Source organism: Hetaerina americana, unplaced genomic scaffold (assembly GCF_022747635.1).
Source record: "Hetaerina americana unplaced genomic scaffold, ioHetAmer1.1.p SCAF_22, whole genome shotgun sequence".
In the NCBI taxonomy this organism is placed as follows: domain Eukaryota; kingdom Metazoa; phylum Arthropoda; class Insecta; order Odonata; family Calopterygidae; genus Hetaerina; species Hetaerina americana.
The window spans coordinates 4,592,136-4,615,942 of NW_027286786.1; the positions used below are offsets into that span (position 1 = coordinate 4,592,136).

The 23,807-nt window shown below is 39.2% G+C and overlaps 1 protein-coding gene across 2 annotated transcripts; it reads right to left on the minus strand.

Annotated features, from left to right (window-relative positions):
• Positions 1 to 1,970: 1,970 nt before the first annotated feature.
• Positions 1,971 to 23,806, minus strand: LOC139689286 (poly(ADP-ribose) glycohydrolase-like). 2 transcript variants are annotated; one of them, XM_071586351.1, is made up of 11 exons: positions 23,454 to 23,806; positions 23,165 to 23,281; positions 22,798 to 22,956; positions 21,493 to 21,746; positions 19,238 to 19,332; positions 18,240 to 18,399; positions 13,990 to 14,120; positions 9,414 to 9,625; positions 5,674 to 5,905; positions 4,224 to 4,361; positions 1,971 to 2,358 (listed from the first exon to the last, which is right to left on the minus strand). In XM_071586351.1, the coding sequence occupies exons 1-11, from the start codon at positions 23,688 to 23,690 to the stop codon at positions 2,132 to 2,134; spliced, it is 1,962 nt and encodes a 653-aa protein (XP_071442452.1). In that variant the 5' UTR covers positions 23,691 to 23,806; the 3' UTR covers positions 1,971 to 2,131. The 2 variants fall into 2 exon arrangements, with proteins under 2 accessions (XP_071442452.1, XP_071442454.1); XM_071586353.1 differs by lacking the exons at positions 22,798 to 22,956; positions 23,165 to 23,281; positions 23,454 to 23,806 and adding an exon at positions 21,905 to 21,998.
• Between the last annotated feature and the right edge of the window lies 1 nt (position 23,807).

Sequence of the window (23,807 nt, forward strand, 5' to 3'; positions counted from 1 at the left end):
GGTTTCACAAAATGTATAACTGTGGCCTTTCATTCTTTCATTATGGACTTTCGTTAATACGTTAATTACTTTAACATTACGTTAATATCTATACCTCTTAATGTCTTGTACCTGAAGATGGTTTGATGAACTGAAACGCGTTGTACGTTACAAGCAAATTTGTGGAAAAGTGCAAATTTCTTTTTCTCATACTGACGAACTCTCACTAAATCTCGCCTGAATCTGTTGAATGTACTTTTAATGCTCCATATTTTTTCAATTTTATTCGATTTTCCAAAGTAATGGTCCCTTTTGCTGTCTTCATTTCAGTTTCCATTCCATTATTTTTCCTTAACGAATTCATACTGTTCTCAAGATTTGCCCAATCCATGAGGCTTCTCCTAGTCTTTCATATTATTCAAGTTTGTCTGATGGGTAAAAACGATTTATTTTGCCGAGGAATTAGAATTCGAGCGACCACGGAAGTGAAGATCTTGACAGCAAACTTCCGCGTCACGAATGTCGAGAGGAATTGGAAACTTACGGGGTCAGAATGCTAAAACCGGAGGAGAGTGCAAAAAGAGGCTAAAAACGAGCCCGCTTGGACATCCGACACACTTCCAAGAACCAGCCCCAGTCCTTGTATCCTGAGCGCGCACCGATGAGGAAAACATGGGAGGGGGACGTATTTCACGAACGATAATGCTCAAAAAGAAAGGACGAACCCTGTATATACATGTATGTATGCATATATACTACTCTTACAAAACCAGTGGAAGCCTGCATGACAAAGAGGCTTACTTGAAATACAAAAGAGATAATTATAATTCAGTTAGGTTTGCAAAAAATAAATGAAATGCAGCATGGATAGTAATCAATGAAGAAGTTGGTTATGGTAATGGAAAAGATCTTTTCACCCCAGATGCTGTCAATAATTTTTTCTTAAAAGCTGTTGAAGACAATTTGTTCTCTCGAAACGTTGCTGCTGCCAATATTGGCAATTTGCTGCAAAATCTTGCTCTAAATAATTGAAATTTTGTTGCACCATTTGATATTATATCAACTGTTAAAAAATATAAGTTTGGATATTTATGGCCTGTCTAATTCCCTAATAAAGGGCATTATTATGTTCATAGCAGAACCATTAGCTATGTTAGTTAACTTATGTTTTGAGACAGGAGATTTTCCAATAGCTCTAAAATATTCTAAAACAGTACCTGTCTATAAGAAAGGTGATAAAGATGATTTAGCTAATTACCCCCTCAATTTTGGTACAATTTTTGAAGCTATTATGAAAGATCAAATATGTAATTTTTTTGATTCAAATAATCTCCTTTTGAAATCCCAGTATGGCTTTCGATCTGGGAAATTGACAATTTTGGCAGTAGAGCCCATAGTTAATTATGTTGTTTATGCATTTGAAGAGGAGGAGTCAGTCTCTGTGATCTTATTAAGGCTTTCAACTGTGTTAATCATTCAATATTACTAACAAAGCTAGAATATTATGGTATTAAGGGAGTTGCACGGAAATAATGAAGTCATATTTGGATGATCGCCACCAATTGGTTGACCTTGATGGCTGTTGATCTACAGCTCTTAAAGTAAAATGTGGTGTACTACAGGGCTCTGTGCTTGGCCCAATACTTTTCATCATCATGATTAATGATTTGCCCTGTTATATGAAACCTGCATCTGTTCTATACGCTGACAACACTACTTTTGTGCAAAAATGTCAACATCTAGAAGATGCAAACAAATCAGTCTAGCACTAACTTAAGACAGGCTAAGGAATGGCTTGATGTTAATCATTTACATGTAAATACTAACAAAACTCAGCATATTGACATTTAATATGGTTGTACCATTTTTAAATAGGAATAAAGTATTATTATTATCATATGTAATTAATGATATGTTTTGGTATGCAAGGATTTATTAATAAATAAAAATTTTGACAAAAAACAAAATGGTACAAGGGAAGTAATTAAATGAACATTATTAAAGCATTTATTTATCTTTTCCATTCCTTTCCTCAAACAACAGGGAACAACTGACTACAAAATTGTTAACAAATTAATATCATCACGCAACTATTACATTAAAACTGGAAGTGGTGAAATAATTGAAAGGATAAAAATATTGGTAAAAAGTTTTAGCCATTTTCTCCAGTTGATTGTGGCACTGAATCTCCACCATTCGACACACAAGCCAACTCAATCTGTTCATCCGCGTAGTAAGCCTTGATTGACTCCTCCAATTGGTCCAAATCTTCCCTTGTGAATGACGCATCCTCTTCCACACCTTCAACCCCACTTGACCCCACCTTGGCACTGCCTCCACTAGGAACTTCCATTTTGATGTCACTTGAACTATTAATACCTGTGAAAAAACATCATGAGCCCATTAAAACTACTTGCTTCCCTTCCACACACTACGGCTACGCTCGTGGTGCCGTGACAAATGTCAAACTTCCACCCACCCAACACACTTTCCAGAGGGAGCTTTTCTCAAAAATCCCTCAGCAACTATTTTGAGCTTGCAATGCAGTCATTGACAACATACTCTCATTCTATAACTTTTATTAAACATTCATTGAGGAATTCATACATTAGTGGAAGTGGTGCATATTCACAGATGTGGTACATTTCCATACCATTAAGAAATAAATCTGCCGTTGTTTTCACCTTTTGAGGTATATAACGACAGCATTCTGGAATATGCATCTCAATACATGGAGAGCGTGGGTGGGCCCGAGACCATGACAGGATTCCTGTATCTATTCACCTGGAGTCATTGTTCCTCTGGAAGCAGGGAGTATATTGAGCAATTCCAAGAAACTGCAGGAGGTGCCGCAGCAGTAACTTTTGAGGAAGTCATCCGCTAATACAGGTATGCATTTCCATGCAACAATTCCAGTGTACAAAATCTTTGCCTTAACGGATTCAAACGGGGATCCCTCAACACCCGGCCAATTACTTTAGCCAGTTAAGCCATCGACACATTCTGTTTAACTGAAATTTTTTAGAGGTAATTTACCCGGGGAGAAAATTGATTATGGGAGCTTAAGGTAATTACTTTCATTTCTTAGTAAAGAGGACACTAATTCACAGAATCCTGACTAGAAAATGGGATGTTCAGAAATTGAGGCATGCAGAATTTTCACCAGCAGTTGTAATGCTTGAGAGAGGATTGGGTATTAAGGAGTGGGAAATCTAAGGGCTTGGGGTTAATGGAAGTAATGATGGCAAAGAACACTTTCACTGCAGAATAGGAAGGGCCCCTTAAGACCAAAGGATTGGTCAAGCGTTTGGATCCCAGCCAACATCCTTGGATCTACTGCTTCCCCAGTAAATAACCTAGCTCTTATCCCCATAGTACAACCAAGATGAATATTTGTGTGACAACCACCACTTATTTGTTGGCCGAAAGTCATGCAATTTTTCAGTTTGTGATTTGATAAATTGGGGAAAAACCTTGCTTCACACAACACCATTATTACTGTAAATTGAAGGTAAAAGAGTTAAGTGTATAGCACCAAAGCTGCCAAACAGTGCAGTGTTTAGGCAGCTTTGGTGCTAACTTCGGACTTACTGACCCTATTTTAGTTTCTTCATTTTTTCTCTCGGTCATTTTTCCCAAACACACTTTCAACTGAATTCCATGACCATTTAGTGGCAGTGCCAGATTGGCATGGGTATCTCCATCATTGGGCAGTGAGCCAGTACAAGGGACAACGTAGAGATTTGAATTTTGAAAAAAAGTATTTACGCCAACGATAATTTTGATGATGAATTTAACCATGGAAACGTGTTGTTCCAAGCATTTTACTCATCATTCATCGCAAAGTCAGCACATTCATGCCAGAAATGAACAGCAAGGCATCTTTTCAGCCAAATCTGTGAGAGGGCTGTGATTCAGAATAATGTGGCCATAGGTAACATCCATGATATTTCCAGGAGTGGCAGTTTCCTGCCTCAAGCTGTTTAATGCTACCACTGGACATTGGTTTCACAGTATTTTTTTATAAGCTGCACCAAGCCTCACCAGAATGCAGAGGATGATTTTTGGCCCCCTTTGTGAGACTTAACGTAATTGCTAACCACTGAATGCATTTTTGGCGTTACTTGTAAGTTGTATGCATGCATCATTCTTGGCTTACTTCCTAGACCAGAATAAGAGAATACTTTTCATACTCTTTTTAATTTATAATTATGCCACTGAAAATTGCATGAAATTATAATTACTTGTATTTTGTTGAGCTATGTGGTTTGCAGGTGCAGGTTCCTCCAGAACCGAATATAAATAAGTGTAGAGGCTTGATGAAAATGAGCCGTCTTGATAGCAGTGGGTATAGTAGTGGCATAAGTGCTGCCACAACTCCCCTGAAAAGATAAAAATGCAAAGAGTTGGCACAAAGAAAATGCAAGCAAGAGAGACATACAGCAGCTCTTGCATTTGCAATGATTTTGCATCATAGAACCACGCAAAATAATATCTCTCACTCCGCACTTCTTAAGCATTGCAAATCGGAGGCACCCTCAGATAGGTTCACTTGATTTGCCACACACACACAAAAGCCTAGAATGGCTCTATAACCCCACTGAGATCTTTTTAATACTATCACATCCCTGGTCAACGGCTGTAATCTCTCCACAAACCCATCAAAATGCATTTAAGCCTGTGGTTGACTTTGATCACTATTATCTTGATGCTTTCTCTCCAGATTAGTTTCCAACTTCAGTATCTTCTGGAAAAAGATACTGAAGCAAACCTATATTTCTACATATAACAGGAGAAGAGAATGCATTGCCCGGCCACAAGTCAATGAAAGGCCATCTCTCGCTGCTATTTTCCACATATGCAAGCGGCACCTTGGCAATGAAACCCCTGCTTCTATGGCATTCAGAAACTCCACGCATCTTCAAGAAGTATTGAGTTCAAAACCAGCATGCTAAATGAGATGCGGAGGTCATGGGAAAAATGAGGCATCACTTTAATAAAGAAGTGTCAATGGACCCCATAAATTTATTTAATAATAATTCTGAGTTGCATTTTACCACATTTTGACGCATCGGCAAAACCAAATGTCTTTAGACAGCTTTGCAGTGAATTGGAAGCAAAGTACATATCATTTACATCATTGACAATTAATTGATTAGTTTTTGCTTTTAAAAATCCAGTTCATATTCTCAGTTACTTCATTCCACCGTAGAGGAAAAGTTGAACGTGATCCATGATCCTAAACAATGCATCCAATTTTCTTTGAGTAACCTTTAGCATGATTTATTTTTTTTGGCGTGGAACACATTATCGTACTTTACATTAAGTTATATGCGAAGGTTGTTTCACTTTACTAATGTTTGGCTTCATGAGAAAGATCACGGAATGAATTATGCTCAAGGCATGAGGTTCCACAGTATTAAGTGCATGCAGCTAACACACAATTCAGGAGGAATATGAGTCACCAGATTCCACAACATGGAATAAATAAATAATTACACAAGGAAAATAATTTCAAAATGAAAAATTATTTATGAATGTCATTGTGACTTTTGAATGCTACATCATCTGGGACCTGAAAACCTTTGTTTGGAGTTAACATACTATTAATGTTCATTGTCAATACCTTCACCAAAAATATATCTAGATTACTTAGACAATTAAACTGATGAAAGTGTTTTCAAGGTGACTCACCAATAGGGATTTTATTGTTGTAGAGACATTTGTGGAGTGAGTCAATGTCGTCCCTTAACTTTTCATTTCCAAAGGTGAAGTAAACCAAGTCACGCTTTGCCTTGGCAGCAGCCATCAGCTGCAGGAGGGCCTTCAGCTGGGCATCGCCATGGAACACACCGCAACCCCAATTTCCCGTGGCCACAGCAGGCAGGTCAGCAACTCCCTCCGGACACGAGAAGCCTACGTACGCCTGCCATCCAAGAAAGGGCAACCATCAGCCTCTTTTATTTATTCAGCCAGATTATAACTACAAACAATCAAACAAAGTGACCGCTATACATAATGTTGCACATCTATGCTTTAAAAATCTGGCTCGTGAGGGCAGATTCTTTTCTATACTGTTTTGACACACTTTCGTGAGAGCGCTTGGAGGTGAAGGTTGGGGAGCAGAAATTTACAACAAAACAAAGCCGGAAGACACAAAAACACTTAAACATGGGCACATATAAGAACAATACTGGAAGATGGCAACTGGTGACAAAGATACACATCATTTACATTACAAAGTCAAATTTTGCACGACGAAGAGCAGAGTGGCAGCCTCAGTATCTGGACCAATGAAATCATTCAACAAGCGATCAAAGGACTGAGATATAATCGACGATTAGCATTCTGACTGATGTATTTCCTCTAGCTGGACACACCACTATTCACATGATAATTGCGGTAAAGCTCGGATGTCACAAATTGCATGCAAGGTGGGAACCGAAAATGCTAACGGCACAAAACAAAAAGCAAAGAATGTTGAGTGGGCAAGCATTTTTGAACCACCGTCCCCGGGTTCCGACCTTGCACCTAGCCACCATTTCCTCTTCTTGCGCTTGAAACAGAATGGCTTGGCGGACGACATTGCAGACAATGAGGAACTCAATATAACCACCGTCAACTGGTTTGTTTCCCAGGTAGTGAACTTCTATGCTGAGGGATTAAAGAAGTTGGTTACCATAAGTGCTTAGACGTGATGGCGATTATTTAGAAAAATGAAGCAAGTTTGTAGGAAACTAAAGCCATCAATTAAAATTTTTCTATCGAAATTATTTTCATAAGACCACATGGTCCTTACTTAGCTTACATAGAAAATGTTTCCTTGATGGGTTTTCAAACCACGGGCCTTTGAATCGTCAGGCTAATTCTCTACCTTCTGTTTGTGGTCCGCATTATTCCACCTTCCCCAGCAACCTTGTGTTAGTCTTTTGTGAGTGTTTACATTTCTTTTTCTTACACCTATATCCACATGAATGTGCGTTCACCATTAAGGTGTGTCCTTGGCTAAAATTCCTGTGTATTTGGCTAAAATGGTCCATTTCTCTTTTTGGCTTATGCATGCCTTAAACTAGGTGCACCTGATATTGTAAATGGCTTGGATAACAAGTATGTATCGGTAATAATTTTTTCCCGATGTGAATGTACGTTGCACCGCACTGGCTCGGTGGCTAAGTCAGTGCGGTATGACACTTTGGGGGTCTGACCTTCAACACGCAACAATCACCCGTGAGCATTTTTAGTGGACCCCTGTCGAGCAACTTAGTTAAAGTGCAAAATGCAGTCAACGATTGAACAGAGGTACACCCTCGAATTTTCTGTTGGACCAGGGAAATCAGGTTTGGAGACGCTGGGCATGATCTGCCAAGTGTTAAAGAATTAAAGTATGTCACAAACTGCAGTTTTTATGGGGCACAAGCTCTTCAAAGATGGCCAAGAGAGTGTCAAGGACAAGCCGCACGCTAAATGACAATGTGAGAGATAAGTGCTGAATTCAGACTGTTGGTTAAGTGTCCGCATGATCACATATCATATTGGCATTGATAAGATGACAGTGTACACCATTATCACTGAAAATTTGGCAATGCAAAAGATCTGCGCTAAACTCGTCCTGAATGTCTGGCCGATGACCAAAAGAGCAGAGTTGAGTGTCGACTTGCCAAAACATTTATGGCATCGCGGAACGGCATTACAACAATTCCCCAATCCCCCCGCAGTGCCGACTTGGCACCAGCACACAATATCCTATTCCCAAAAGTGAAATCCTCCCTCAAGGACACCACCATGGGACCCTGAGTGCGTCAAAGAAGCTTGAACGTGTACCCTTAAAGGACCTTCCTGAACCTACCAACCAGGGAGCGTTCAAGTAGTGGAAAAGCCACAGGCAAAAGTGTGTCAACGCTCAAGGGATGTGCTTTGAAGAATTTCGAGGCATTGTAGCAATATCTGAAATAAATCTATTTTTCTGTGACCTTTCCTGATACTTTATACACAGACCTTGTGTGCTTGCTTGCTATCCTATCCTCTCCTCTGGTGCGTTCATCCACTTCTCCGATTGTGTGTAAAACAGGTCCCAAGACGAAGAATCGGGGCACTTGGTTGCATAATACCTCTGCCAATTTCAGTGGTAATTTTCATGATAGATTAATTGTTAGAGCATTGACCTAGCAAGACGAAAGTCCTTGGTTTATGTTCTGGTCAAGGAAACGTTTGCCTGCTCGTGATTTGCACCCTTCCACCTTCCCCACCAACCTTGAGTTTGTCATTTATTTATGTTTCTATCCCTTTTCCAAATATCCGTGACTATTGACGTGAATGTTGAAGGGTGTGGTGCATTATCCAAAGAGGAGGAGGATGGACAGAGTCTGAAATTGATATGTCTTCAACGTCCCACTTCCAATTAATATGCTTTGAATACATTTTCCCAGCCTACTTTGGATTTCTCCCAACAATCCCCTCTCACCCTGCCTAGCACTTCCTCATTTGTTTTCCTTTCGATCCACTTAATCTTCTCCACACCCACATCTCCAAAGTCTCCAATCTACGTCTCCTATCATTCTCCCACAAAGACCATGTTTCCATGCCGTACAATACCACGCCACACATAAAGGTTTTGCTTAGCCTATTCTTAACATCCCTTCTCATTGGCCCAGCCATTAATTCTCTCCTTCTAGTGAAAGCTTCAATGTCTAATGCAATTCTTCTCATTAGGTCCCAACTACTTTGATTATTTTGGTCCAGAGCACTTCTGACATAGATGAACAATTCCACCTGCTCTAGTTTATGAACCTCCCTTTTATTTTTATTTAGCTTCTGCATAGTCAGTATGTCATATTTTTCAATTAATATTTCATCACATTCAATTCAATTTCATCTTATGAACAGCGTGGAGGGGGGAAACTGTCTTCTTTTTCATGACTTTTAAATTAAATGCAAATGAAGAATTCACATTGTGTTAAATATTGAAAAACAAACTGAAAAAGATAATTATTACGTGATTTCCACATTTTTTGGGCAGAAGACTCCAGACCATGTCCGAAGGCTTACGTCACCATCCCCTTCATCGCAGGGACTTCGGAAAGAATCGCGAGGGCTTTAAGGAAACATGATGTGGTGACCAGATTCAACTGCGTCACCAAGATAGCTGACACCCTACCCGGACCCAAGGATGGAATTAGCCCGAAAAATGTGGAAATCACCTACTCATCGCCGCGGAAACCTTCGAACGAACGATAATTATTACGGCTTGAATTTCACAGGTGAATATCATACAATAATAGTAAAAACAAATACTTGCAAATTTGTGGAATTACAGAATGACAACTACATTTCAGGCTTTTGATGATCCATTGGGATGACGTCAGGGGGTGGGCCAAACATAAAAATACTCCAGACTGTGTGGGAATGTGTTTACCTGCACACATTTCAGCAATTACCTTGTTCACCTCGCGCAGAAGGGCATCTTGTGAGTACTGACGACTTGGTGAGGAAAAATTAAGGGCATCAATAGCGACAATTGATGTCAAATGGCGTCCATACACATCTCTTGCAGTAACTGAACTATTTGGAGATAGCTTTTTAGGATCATAACCACCTGCCCATCTAAAGGTTTCACTGTATCCTTTGTACACACTGTAACGCTCACAACCTACAAGCATAAGGAGAGAGCACAATAAGAGGTAGGGTTCAAAAGTACATAGAAGTAGGAGATAAATCACTGTCCACACAGCACTACAAAATTACACATTTGAACAATTATTAGAAAAACAATACAAAGCATAATTAAAAACTTTTATTGAAGCAATTTTAGTACTCTATTTGAAGCCATGCATCAAGTTGCAGCATGCTCAGTTCCTTACTGAAAAGTTCAGCAAAAATTACAACATTTCCAGAGCTCAGATGATACCAAAGAGACACAGTAACGTGAAAGGAGTAGAGTGATGATATTTAAATATTTAGGGATGGAGTGGTTCCTTTAATTAGTTAAAAATAGGCATGTGATAAAATGGAAAGTATCATATGAACTCATTTTGGAGAAAAGGTGTCTATCATTATGGTGATTTTTTTGATGTACCAGACCTTTAAGGTCAGTACAAAAAAAGATGAGACTGGTCTTTCTCCGGGCGAACTGCTTCACCAATCACAATCAGTTTGTTGTTGTCATCTTCCAGCGGGCGTCTGCAGGAAGTGTAACACCACCTTGCTTGTGGCCCTATCTACGCTTGTCTCCTTACAAAAGCAATTCTTGTCAGATCTTGCACACACTTGCTCTATAAATTCAAACATTGATGAAAATGAAGGTGTTGGAGAAGCAGTGCTTGTGCATTGAATTTTGTTCTAACCTTGGGAAAAGGGAAACTTATGCAATGACTGAGGAGGCATTTGACAATGAATCTATGAATCGGGAACAGTGTTTTCATTGGCACAACCGCTTCCAGGATGGACCTCAACTGATGAAGAAACAAGAAGTGGACGACCATCAACAGTGTGAATGATTTAGACAGAAATTTTGGACATGCAGCACGTCATGTCCAAATTTGTGCCGTGGGTGTTAACAGATGAACAGAGGCAAAAACGTCTTGACACTAACCAGGAGCTGCTGGATTGTCCAAACAATGGCCGAAACTTCTTAAAAACAATCGTCACAGGTAATGAAACCTGGGTTCATGGTCATGATACAGAAGCCCCGTATTCACATTGGAAGGGGCCACTCTTCCCAATGAACCAAAGGAGCTCGGATGTTGTTCGTTTTCTTCGATTGGCAAGGTATTATTCATTAGAAATATGTGCCCAAAGGGCAAACAGTGAATGGGCAGCACTATTATATATGTAGAAGTTCTGAGAAGGTTAAGTCACGCCATGTTGCTTGAGAGACGACAAGTGTGGAAAAGCAAAGAGTCTCGGTGCTTCCATCACGACAATGCACACACATCGTTGATTGTTACCGAGGTTTTGGCCAAAAACAGCACACCGGTGATATGTCCCCCAGCCACCCTACTCTATAGGCCTTGCTCCAGCGAACTTTTTCTTATTTCCTAAGTCAAAATCCACCTTGAAGGGACGCCGATTTGAAACTATTGAAGACATCCAATGAAATTGAAATGTAGACTAAAAAAAAGGCTATCCCGAAAGAAGTGCTCCAGGCGACATTTGACACCTGGAATAAACATTAGGAGCATTGTATTGGCAGCCAAGGGCTGTATTTTGAAGGCAATAACTAGGACTAAAGGGTACCTCATCAAATTGTATTTATTCAAACAGTCTCATGTTTTTTGGAACAGACCTGGCAGAGATTAATTATTCTATTACTATCATGTAACTTAAAAAAATTGACTTATTATTAAAATAATTTATTTCAAAAAACATTGAACCTGAAAAATATTTTCCAAAAGGTTCCAATGAACCTTTGAATCTGATTCCTTAAACATATTTCTGCCAACCACACCAATGTTGGTTGCACCCTTTCCCACACCATTAAGAGATTTGCTGGAGGAGTCTTGCCTCACACAAGATTAATCAACAAATTTGCAAATAATAATACAATTTAGAGACATTTATATGTTGACTTCCCTTGCTCTGGGTTGCAAGAAAAAAATCCAAGTGCACTTTTATAGGTTTGTTTAATTGTACATATAACTTCATCTTCATTAATAAAGCAGTAGAAAAACAATGGTTGAATATGTACACATTAATGTTTTAGTTAAAAAACCTTAAATACGTGGAAAAAAAATAATACTGAATTGTCATTGGATTTAACAGTTATCACCATGCAATTAACCTCCAAATAAAAGGGGGATTGAGATGGTGCAGTGGTTGCTAACGTACTGGCTTCCCACAGAGAGGGCCCGGGTACGAAACCTGGAGAATGCATATCTTTTCCTGTGCTATCCCGATCCCTACTTGAGGTGCTTTGTGGATAGCACTTTAAGCAAGAACGCCATCTGTTGGGGGGACGTTTAACTGTGGACCCCTTGGTGCCTTACATTGAGAGTAGGCTAATACCAGGTTTCTCTCCACCCTTCATCCTTTCCTGTCCGTCCCAAATGGCGCAAATGACCTTAGCTGTTGGTCGCCTCCCCTAATAATAACTACTACTACTACTGAGAAAACTGAAATTTGAATTCATACACATATTATTGTGATAAAAGAAGGATTGATTTATAGGCAGATCAGCTTACATTCTGGGCAAAGGAGAAAGCATGAGAGATCCACCCCAAAGTGACCACCTGTTAACTCGAGTGCTGTAAAGCATGGTGTTGGCCTGCTGCCATTTACTTGCTGGAGTCATACAAAATTGGACCTCGAGTCATACCAACAATGAACAGCAAGAAATCTTGGAATACTACAATTCTAGAAGAGAAATGGAAATATCTCATGGGTCTTTCTTATTTATTTTTTTTAAGTTATGTTCTGCACAAGTATTATTTTTCCAGCTATGATCACCCCCACTCTTTAACTCCTTACCAAATGTTCCTGTCATCAATTCCCTCCTTTTCCAGAAAGCTTCTTTGCCCGAGGCAATTCTCTTCATGTCCTTGCTACTTTGGCCATTTTAGCCAAGAGATGGGAGCATGGCCATTAGGGAGCTGTTTCACCCACCAAAGAAGTAATGGATGACACAAGAGGAAATGACAGTAGGTAAAGCAATCGTACAACTTCATAAAGGATAGGAACAGTGCATTTCGTGCTTGAAGGAGACGAGCCACATTGGCCAAATACACATTCAAACATGAAAACCAGGTCATATTCCCCAGAAAATAATTCTGTAGCTCATATGAGACTAAAAGTTGCCATTGTAAACCATTTTCAATATCTTTAAATCTGTAATGTTTGTAAGATTTCATAGAAATAAATCCACTTTTTGCCAAAGCGGAACATAGGCCATTGGTATGGATTCCCCAAATTAAGGACTCATTCATAGACAAAACTAAAAACTGGGTGCTGTGTACCCTTTCTATGAATTGCCTTTTAAGATGAAGTATAACTGAGGCACTTTTCTTCTTTTTAAAAATTGAATATTAATTGTTTCTAATACATTTCCAGGCAGTTTTTTAAATTTAAACCATTTTTCCAAGAGCAATAATGAGCTATCAAGCTTAGCCTGCAACAAGTTAGCGTCCTTGTGGCTCATAACCAGAGTTGTATCATCAGCATACAGAACTATGTTGTTATTCTCAATATATCCAGGCAAATCATTGATATGGTAGAATTTCCTAGGAGCATTATTTTATGTTCCTAGGGATATCGTTCATTCCGACTGATGGTTTACTTTTAAGGCTCAAGATTCACTTCAAGACCTCATCCTCTGTTGCAGGAAAGAGGACCAGGGGAGAGTTCACATGCTGGCAAAACCGCGCTGCAAATCTATCGTTATTCAGAATTCCATTTTGTCAATTCAGAGGCACATTAGCTAGGTAATTAAATGCCAACTCTACTACTTGCTTTGGATAGGATAGATTGATCCCCTCCCCATTTATAAATGTTGAAATTCCTTTCTTGCATACCTTTCTCTTGGTTACATTATTAACTACTTGCCATTATGTTTTAGTGATATACTCAGATTGGCTGATGACTTTGTTATAATATGATTTCCTTGCATGAAGAATAGACTTATGTCCTTTTTTGTAGCTCTGGAAGTAATTAATGAAGCCTGGATCATCCTACCCTTTTTTCAATGCATATAATTCCCTAAATTCATAGCTGGCTGCTCTCACCGCATCTGTCGCCCAGCGTGTGCGGTCTGCAATCATGGTCTACAACTTTTTCCAACCCTCTTCCCATTTTGGCTTAATTGAGACTCAAAAATTAGTTCCCAAATATTTTGAAAACAAGATGTTAACAACTTAAATTTACTAGCCCAGAAGCAAGATCAATACATTTTAACATTATCATTAGTGATATTTATTGAATATGTATGCCATTACTACATGGTGAGAATTCATGCATTTTGCTGCATAAGAATGAACTTTTTGTTGTGAATCCAGCTTTCTAATGATGAAAAGAATGGCTTACCACTGACTACTAGTGCCTCGGTTCTATCCAGTGCCTCCGTGAAAAGCCTTGAGACTATCAACTCTGGAAAAATCAGGAACTGAATTTCCTCCTGAACACATCCCGTACCAAGAACACCACCTCCAACAAATCTGCAAATAAATTAGTTTTCCATAACACCATTCCCCTACAACATGGATCACTTTATCTTCATGCAAGCATATGTGAATTCCAAATAAATGCACTTTTGGATAATAGGACACAAGGAAAACATAAACTTTTCAGTTTACAACAAAAACCATTATTTCTGTGAAAGACAAAGACATGATAGCATACGTTATTTCACAGTTATGAGTTACTGTCATTAATGACCTACAATTGCTTTGCTACCCACTGTATGACTACAACTTTTCCTAGAAGGTCAAGCTTGGTTTGAACAACTTACTAGTATGTTCAGAATATCAGATCCCTTCAAAAATGTGCTCACTTGAAGAGTTCACTGTGAGTGCATTCTTTGGTCAGCATATAATACTAAAGATGCTAAAATATTGGCTGTGGATTTCAACTGTTTTAAAAATCTTATAGAGAGCACCCGAAAATATCTTCAAACTGATTTACAGAACATTTTCAGTTACTTCCTCAGCAAAGATTTTGTGCCTTTTGCAAAACGATTTCAAGAATGATCAGTTCTACTTATTTGAATTAAAGCAACTTCATCGAATGATGACATAAAATTTAAAATAAATGGTTATGAGAAAAAAACATGGCAATGAGAAATATTTTGTAATTACAATAAATTTATGGGAGTACCAACATTTCTGATATGATGGCACATTCATACTTAAACAGACAAGAGAAAGGGTATTCAATACTGGAAATAATGAACAAGATATAAGCCCAGCTTAACATTGTTCACCCAATATTGTGAAACTGAGCTTATATCTTGTTCATCAAGCACTAACTGACAATAACGAAGGCAATGACACAGATGAAATTACAAACAGGGTTGCTATGGATGAAGCATTAGAGTGGGACTAGTGTGGCTGGTTCTTACACCTGTACCCTTGTGGTCCCAATTAAAACATATATTCCTAATTAATAGAATTCATTCTCATCAAGATGGTTCCATTTATGTCTTTTAATTTTTGTGATTATAGATTGTCCTAGACAAAGTGACATTATGATTCACAGGTATATTGCAACTATACACCTTTATTTTCTTCTTATTATTATTTAAGGCAGGTTTTGGATGGACACAACTACCAAATATCTTCTCTCTCCTAACAAAACACAACCCAACAAACTTCTCTACAACAAAGTCCCTCTGCATCTCTGTATACTTCCTCCCTTCATCCCATCCAACATCCCAATCCTATTCCTTCCCTTTCCTCATTTGCCTAACATTCTCTTCTCTATCACAGTCTTTAACATCCCACTACCGATCAATATGCTTCACATCCATTTTTTGTCTCCTTACTTGTCACTTCCTCATCTGTTTTCCTTTCTGTCCACTTCATACCCACATTTCAATAACCCCCAATCTATGCCTATTCTCCTGCTCCAAAGACCATGTTTCTGCACTGCACATAACAATGCTCCATATCAAAGTTTTAATGAGCCTTTTCTTAACATCCTCACTCAACGTCCCTGTCATCAATTCCCTCCTGCTGGCAAAAGCTTCTTGCCTAACACAATTCTTCTCCTTATGTCTCAACTACTTTCACCATTTTGGTCCAGAACACTTCTGAGATACGTAACTGTCGCACCTGCCCTAGTGTTGGCCCGCCTTTTTTAACGTTTAACTTAGCCTTTCTCTTTCTGGAAAACTTGGCCTTACTCTTCTTCCTCACACTCCCATTCGGACTCTCCATTCCCCACTCTCACCTGAGCAGAAGAAGCAATCATAGTTGAGTTCAACCTTTGCAATGACATGAGCTGCCTCAGGCTGATGGACGTCTTTTTTACTAGACGTAAATGAAGGAAGACCAACTAGGCAGATTCCACAAGAATTTTTATTTTTAGTGGTGTATACTGGCTCATATGTTCCCACTGAGCTTCCAAATACAACTGGTAAATGGGAAGGAATTTTGCCATGAAAATGGTGGAATACCGGGCCTGCCTCCTCAATAGAGGGAATACAGGGTCCGTACAATAATTATCGTGACTGGTTCACAGAGCTTCAACGGACAGTGGATGGAGGTCCGACCGGTCGGCTCGGTAGAGGGGTCCCCCATCACTCAGGCGCACTTTAGTTCATTCGCCTCCGGGCATGCGTTGAGACAGGAGGTGGATTTTTGTAACGTGTGATTGTTTGTGGTGTCGTCGCGCCAGCATGGAGCGCACCGTCGAGCAATGCTACGCTGTGAAGTTTTGCGTTAAACTTGGGGAAATCCGCGTCGGAGACCCTTGAACTCATTAAACAGGCTTATGGGGATGATGCCTTAAGCCGCACAAGAGTGTTTGAGTGACACAAATGTTTAAGGAATGCCGGGAGCTTGTTGAAGACGGACGCCCGACGACCACTCGAACCGATGCTTAGGTGGCCAAGGTGAAAAATGTTTTGGACTCTGACAGGCGTTTAATCATCGCCCTTATCAGTGAGGAGACCGACCTCTCAGTCGGAACCGTCCACACCATTGTAACAGAGGATCTTGCGATGAGGAAAGTGTGCCCGAAGCTGGTGCCGACAGTCTTGAGCGAGGAACAAAAACTGTCGCGGGTGGAAATTTTGCAAGAACTTTTGGACTGCATCCAGGAAGATGAAGATTTTCTCGACAACGTTATTACCTCAAAGGATAGCTCAAAAGGAGTTCAAAGGATATTGGTTCGACTCCATCGAGGCGGTTCAAGTGGCGACGACAAAGGCTCTCAAAAGTACTCCTGAAACCGACTTCCAGCGGGCTTTTGACGATTGGCAGACGCGCTGAACTAAGTGTATCAATGCAGGAGGAATGTATTTTGAAGATTATTAAGTAATTGTAATGATAACTGCAATAAATTTTGATTTTTGGAGCCAGTCCCAATACTTACTGAGCGGACCCCGTACCACATTATTTGCCAAACATCTCCTTGGCCAAGGTCACACAAGCGATTTCCACCCAAAATTTCTACACCTAGAGAAGATGGGACCAAAACTAGACCCTCCCAAAGAGATGGAGATTCTAAGTCAACTGAAATCCAAGCGCTAACAACCCATTAATTTGGGATACAAACCATTTGTGTCCCACATGTCCCAAATCAATCCTAAACCTTTCCTATTCCACCCCTGATCCCTCCCCCATTTCCCACTGACTGTGAGACAGCTGTTTAAGTTCGCACCTCACAACCCCCTCCGCCTCCCCAATCTATTCTACCCCCAGAACCAGACAAACAATTGGCCCACCCATTGGCAAACCCTCCACTGCCACCACCCTCTTCATTCCACCTCCACTCACACCCTCCCACCTTCCCTGCCCTCCATTGGCCATTGCATTGTACATATATATCCTCTGTATTTCCCACCGTGTCACCTGATTATGTCGCCTTGGGATGAAACGATGGTCTTGAAAAATAAAAATTCTAGTGGAATCTGCCAAGCTAGTCTTCCTTCATTGATGCCTAATGTGAGATGGTCCAAATTATTATTGTACTCGCATTTTTTTCATGTTTAGTTCTTTTTAGAGATCTTCAGAGTTGAACTGACATTATTTTGTACTTCCTTAAATGTAAGTAAGTTCCATTATTATTTTGATAATGACTAATTATGCATTTTTTTCATTTTCAACACAATACCTATTTTCAGAGTTGAACATTGGGTAACATGCATAATTCTAGGTTATAAGTGGGAAAGAGATCTAAGTACATCTGCAATGTAGGGTCACTTACGCATGCTCTTGGTGCAACTTTGTGCTCACCCCACGTGGTGTGCCTTTTCAGGGGCTGAGTCAGGCAGTTTGCCCATCTGTCATATCAGGCATTCTTCTTTGGAATGGTAATTACCCTAAGATTTACAGCTACCCCACAAATTTAACTAAATAGAGAAACAATACCGTAATTGACCTTCAGTAAAGTCAAGAATCCCTCCTCTCTCTCTTTCCCCCCCTCACCTCTCCAAAATCTCCTGTATTGCATAATTTAATTTTGAGTATAGTCAAGAAAATTGGTGGAATTTGCAGACAAAAGACATTCCCTCAGGTTCTCCATCAGGTCAGGTTTTAGATAACTGACATTTGTGAGAAGAAACTCAAAACATGATTACATCAGCAAAGTAATTAATTTTAGAATCAGCTTACTTATTGGCAAAGTCAACTTGAAGCATTCCATAGCCCTCATCTTCAATTCGACCCGTGGCCGAGACGTGCAGCCTTGGAACAATCTCCCTCGCCTCTGGCCATTTGGGCAAGAGGCTCTCTGGGCAGTAGCGCCTTGCAAATGTCACCACTCCCAATGGATCTACACAAGAGGAGAATGTGACTGAGATACTGTAACTTTTCTAGCATTATACATAAGGGTTGTGATCATAACTTCGGACTATACACAGAACAGAAGGTGATTACATCTAAACCTTTTGGTTAAGCACTGAATGTGCATTATCAGTTGACACCCCTTCAAATTTGTGTGTGAGTGTGGACACTGATACCAAATAGAAACTAAGGCCAATTTTAAAATTAGCACCATAACTTGGTTGAAATCTTTTTAATTTTTTAGAATAGATGAATATTTCCACTATGACCAATCAGGTCTAACATATTCGCTAAGATCAATTCATGAGGAAAATTAAAGTGTAAGATGCAGTAGAATGTGCTCCTTTGTGAAAACAATTGCACAAGGCTCTCCTGGCATGTATGCTACTTTGTTAGCATCCTGTTTCATTTAATATGAATTCTATAAAAAAATAAAATTCTAAGTATTTGTAAGAAACGGTTAGTGTGGAGAGAGCGAGATGTCCCATTTGGTTAGACTATATAAATGGGGAGCTACAATCTCAGTGTACTCCCTCCCTCTCTCTCTGTCCCTATGTAGAGCACCTGAATTGATCACAGCCAAACAAAGAATTCATAACCACTTAACTTTGTATTCTATGCCATTTTATAAAATATTATTTTACCTTTCATTTAAGATTCTCATACAAATTTAAAATAGAACATTGTATTTAAACCCCAATTATCTTATGCATGGGAATGAATCTGAGGACTTCATTTTATAAAATAACCAATCATCTTGCCAGTTTGAGTCACCCCATTGAAACACATTACACTATTACTAGTGAGGAAGCAGTTAATGAGCTTACCTTTAGAGCAAACTTGGCGAAAATAATGGATTAAGCACTTTAGCTTTTCTACTGCTATTTGTGCCTTTGGCTTCCACTTGTGACCTTGAAATAACCTATAAAACAGAAATAAGGGAATAAAAATACAATTTCAACCCATTAAGAGGGTATTCTATCATAAACAGGGGTATGGCATCCTTAACAGCAAACAAAATGCTAAAATAACACTCACTAGGCTACCAATTGAATTTCAGCTCCAAAAACTATTTGGAACAGCCTCAGAATCCCAATACATGCTGTCTGGATATCACTCTAATACCTCTCTCTAGCATTTCATGCTGAATACACACTATTGCCAGCTTACAGCACTCCATGAGAGGAGATTTGCTTACTTTGATTCCATTTCTTCAATGTTGGTTTTTCAGGTGATTGCTTTCCATCAACACCTTGTCCTAATCTCATCCAACAAAATAACCAGCCACATATGATTTAATGCATGGGCATTCAACAAATCAATGTCATTCGCAGCTTAAGAGAAAATCTATGCAAATCACAACTACACCACACACATTCATTCTTTAAACTGGATGACTGATCTAAAGATAAATTAAACTGGAAAATATCTCTCAATCCCATTAACTGGTATGACATGCACGACTTTAGACTGTGAAAATCTTATTAAGATAAAAGTTGGTGCATCACAATAAATATGAAATTGATGCAATATTTGTCATGAGTATGAGGCATAATTTTATCTGCATCTTGAGCATTTGCATACACATAAACACGATAAACAGTGATTGCAATGGAATTAAGTATTTATTTTACTGAACATTTGTATTGTTGAGAAATTAACAAACATATTTTTAGCAAAGAAGAGTTAGAAGAAATTGGCTCACAAGAAGTATAATAATCTTCTGGAGATTAATAAGAAAATATTTATCAAAACAGTTGGCAAGATCAAAAATAACCTCCAATTACAAAATATGCAAAATCATAGGAAATAAAAGCAGAGAGTTAGAAAAAAAATGCATTGAATTTGAACTTTTCAATCACACACAGAATAAAATTATTAATGCAACATAAATATTTAAATCCTCTGGATTTACAATATGGTCATGGAAAACGAATGACTTTTTTACACTTTGACATTGAAGCATTTTATTTCAATTATGTCTGTGTTTTAATACAACAATTCAAAACTACTCCTAACACAGTTACAATTACATTAAATTTAACTCAATAGTTTCAGCCTCAACTTTGTGGAAGTTCATTTTAATAAATGAAAAAGAAAACACTTTGTTCCAATCCACCAGTTTATTTCAGGTACGACTAGTTTCGACGCTACGGCGTCATCCTCAGGTACAAAGTTTAAAGACACAATCATTGTATATATACCCTCTTCTGGAAAGGGTGGGGGAGTTGTGGGAAGAGGGGGCGGGGAGGGGAGTACGGGGGTTGGTACGAAAGAATGTGGGAGAGGGTAGGAAACACCAGGAAAAGCGTTAGTGAGTGGGGGGGATTGGAAGGTGGGTTAAGAAAGGGGAAAATTTCATTGGTCGGTATGGGTTGAGTCAATGGCTAATGGGGGAAAAAGGGAGGAGGATGGACAAAAAGGAAGAGTTGGAGATCCGGAGAACAATGAAGAAACATCCTTTACTCAATGACATTCCGTTTGAGAACGTATCACCTCTCCTGAAAGCCTCCCTAGCAATAACAGAAAAACAGAACCTCTAATCCCTTCCCCCTAACTCCCATTGACTCCTAACCCGTACCTTTATCCCCATTAGCCATTGACTCAACCCATACCGACCAACAAAATTTTCCCCTTTCTTAACCCACCTTCCAATCCCCCCCTGCTCACTAACGCTTTTCCTGGTTTTTCCTACCCTCCCCCACATTCCTCCGTACCTACTCCCCTCCCCGCCCCCTCTTCCCACAACTCCCCCATCCTTTCTGGAAGAGGGTATATATAGAATGATTGTGTCTTTAAACTTTGTACCTGAGGATGACGCCATAGCATCGAAAATAGTCGTACCTGAAATAAAGTGGTGGATTGGAACAAAGTTTTTCTTTTTCATTTATTACATTAAATTTAATTACTTGTCAACAGCTCCTTCTGAGCATGCCTGCAATTGACACTTGTATTCAATTTCCATAAATCATGGAGATGCTCAGTGGCACACAAAATTTGTCCAAGTCAAATGTCTGTGAAAGTCTTTCGTGTGCAATCTGCAGTTAGAAGAATGTCTGCTCACAAGGGAGGATGACCTCACCTATTGAAGTTAATGTCTGGGAATGTTGAGTACTCGGAGGGCTCTCGAGCAGTGTTCCTCCTCGGAAATGTGCAAAAGAAAGCATTTGCCAAGAGTGAGGCCACCTGCTTCTGAGTCAGAGAGATGGAAGCCGGCCTGCGGCGCCTCAGGAGGGGGATGGCACTCTGCACGAGGGAGGGGAGTGAGAGCGCCAAGTGCACCATCCCAGGGAGGACGCTCTCAAAGAAGTACTCACTCTCCGAGGCGTCCAATACCTGCAGAGGAATATCAGACAATTATTGTCAATTGGTGGAGACATGTCAGATAGAGAAAATCAGATACAACGTTAGTGCCTTCCCCACAAGGCGTGGATTTTGTAGGCACAAAATTCCATAGAGAAGCCATTAAAATTGTAACACCTTGATGCACTCACAGTAGCCACCATACACTGGATACCATGGGTCTATGGAATGCCGGTTCATTTTTGGGAACCTTCTATTTTCCACCAACTAACCGCCAGATTGATTATAGTGGTTTCACTTTTAATTAAATGTCAGTTTGTGTCCTCTGAAAGCAATAGTAACTTTTGTTGGAACACAGAGGTAGAACATATTATTACAATAAATGTATCAACTTGAATATAAATTGGATATGATAATTATAATAGCATATGAGACATGTTAAAGAGCTTTGATAGAAAGTGCATCATATATCACTAAAAAATATGACTATTCTTTCCAGCAACGTGTCTCAGCGAAACTACAGTAATCCAACTGGAGATTACTCAGCTGTCACGTTAGCAAAGGCTGAGCCTAAGGGCAAGTGGAATGTACATACTCATAAATGAGAAGGAAAATAAATTTCCTAGGTCTCCATTAAGGTATCCCAAGAATATTTTTCAAAACTACAACTGATTCCTTCACTGGATGTCAAATTTCAGTAATTACATGTCATCCTCTTAGAAACTTAAACATTTTGTGAATGTGTTTCAACAGGACTCAAAAGATCAGCCAAAACTTGTAGAAATTGGTAAGTAATATCTAAAATGATGTTAGGTATCAGACATGACAACAATAATGAAATAATTACCTTGCCCAAAAAGTGGCACTCAATACTTCCACATCAGTTGGCAAACTTTCAATGCATGAGATTAATAAGCCATAACATTAACAAGAAATAATCAATTGAGGGCTAATTATCATGAGATAACCTCCATTCAAGAGTGGTTAAAAAACAAAGAAAAATAGGAACTTCTTGTCCATTTTCCTAATTAATGATAATTGGTCACAGCCTTGTTGCTGATGGCTACCCATCTTTTGTACATACTTCTTCAAAGAAATGGTGAAGTCCGGAAAAATCCCACTTTTGCCTATATCTTGTATTGTAGGACAAGATTGCATCTTCAAGCTCTCTACTACATGTAATCTCATTCGACAAGGCTTCTTTGACAAGTTCCCATCGTAGTTTCAACACTTTTCCATTTGGCTGCGAACAAGGAGAGAAAAATAAAATTACACACATAATGGATGAAAACATATTTATTTTTTCAACGATTGATATGTAAGGAAGTTTTTAGACGGACATACATTAAAAATCATCATGATTATATTTTTTAAATGTATACGATGAAAACTTATACATTAATGCCACCTCAAAACCAAACACCCCCCAGGCTATCCAGTATATTTCTTACCGTGTCAAATGGATAAAGACTATGATTGGAAAAAGGCATTCGAACATGATGGCTATCCCAGCAGTCCTTGTTCGAGCCAACAAAGGGGTCTGGAGATCTACCGCTAATTACTGGCAGCTTAAAAGAAAAATATTCTGGGTATTAAATTTCCAGAATATATTACTGAAAACAGCGCAATAGTCAAATGAATATCACCAATTAGAATCAATATAATTTTCGGTTTCTGTTCCCTCATTATCAAGAACAGGAATGTTTTATCTAACACTCTCTCAAATCTACACGTACCTACCTTGAACAATACGGAATGAGATGTGGATGGCACAATCGGAGGCATTGTGTCAGGCCCAAAAAGTTTGTAACTTCCTCTGGTACTTTCATTACGAACTTCGGACCATGTGTAGCACGGCTGACTTAGTGATTCGGGACGCTTTTCTTCTTCCAACAAAACCCGCGACACATCTTCATCTGACAATTTGGTATTTTCCATTACCAGACACTTTTTCTCAGGAGGCTGACCATCTAACATATTAGTTTAACATGAAGCCAGCATTAACCATTAATTAACTTTTACATCAATTCAATTTCTACGAATTCGATCAAACTGCAAAATGTAATACAGGCCCAAAACCGCACGAATCACAAG

Coding starts and splice junctions, on each gene's coding strand:
- LOC139689286 (XM_071586351.1), bottom strand. CDS start 23,690: ATGTTAGATGGTCAGCCTCCTGAGAAAAAGTGTCTGGTAATGGAAAAT. Junction 19,333..21,492: donor CCAGACATTAACTTCAATAG/GTGAGGTCATCC, acceptor TCTGTTTTATAG/GTTATTTCAAGGTCACAAGT. Junction 9,626..13,989: donor CGAGGCACTAGTAGTCAGTG/GTAAGCCATTCT, acceptor TTATGCTTGTAG/GTTGTGAGCGTTACAGTGTG.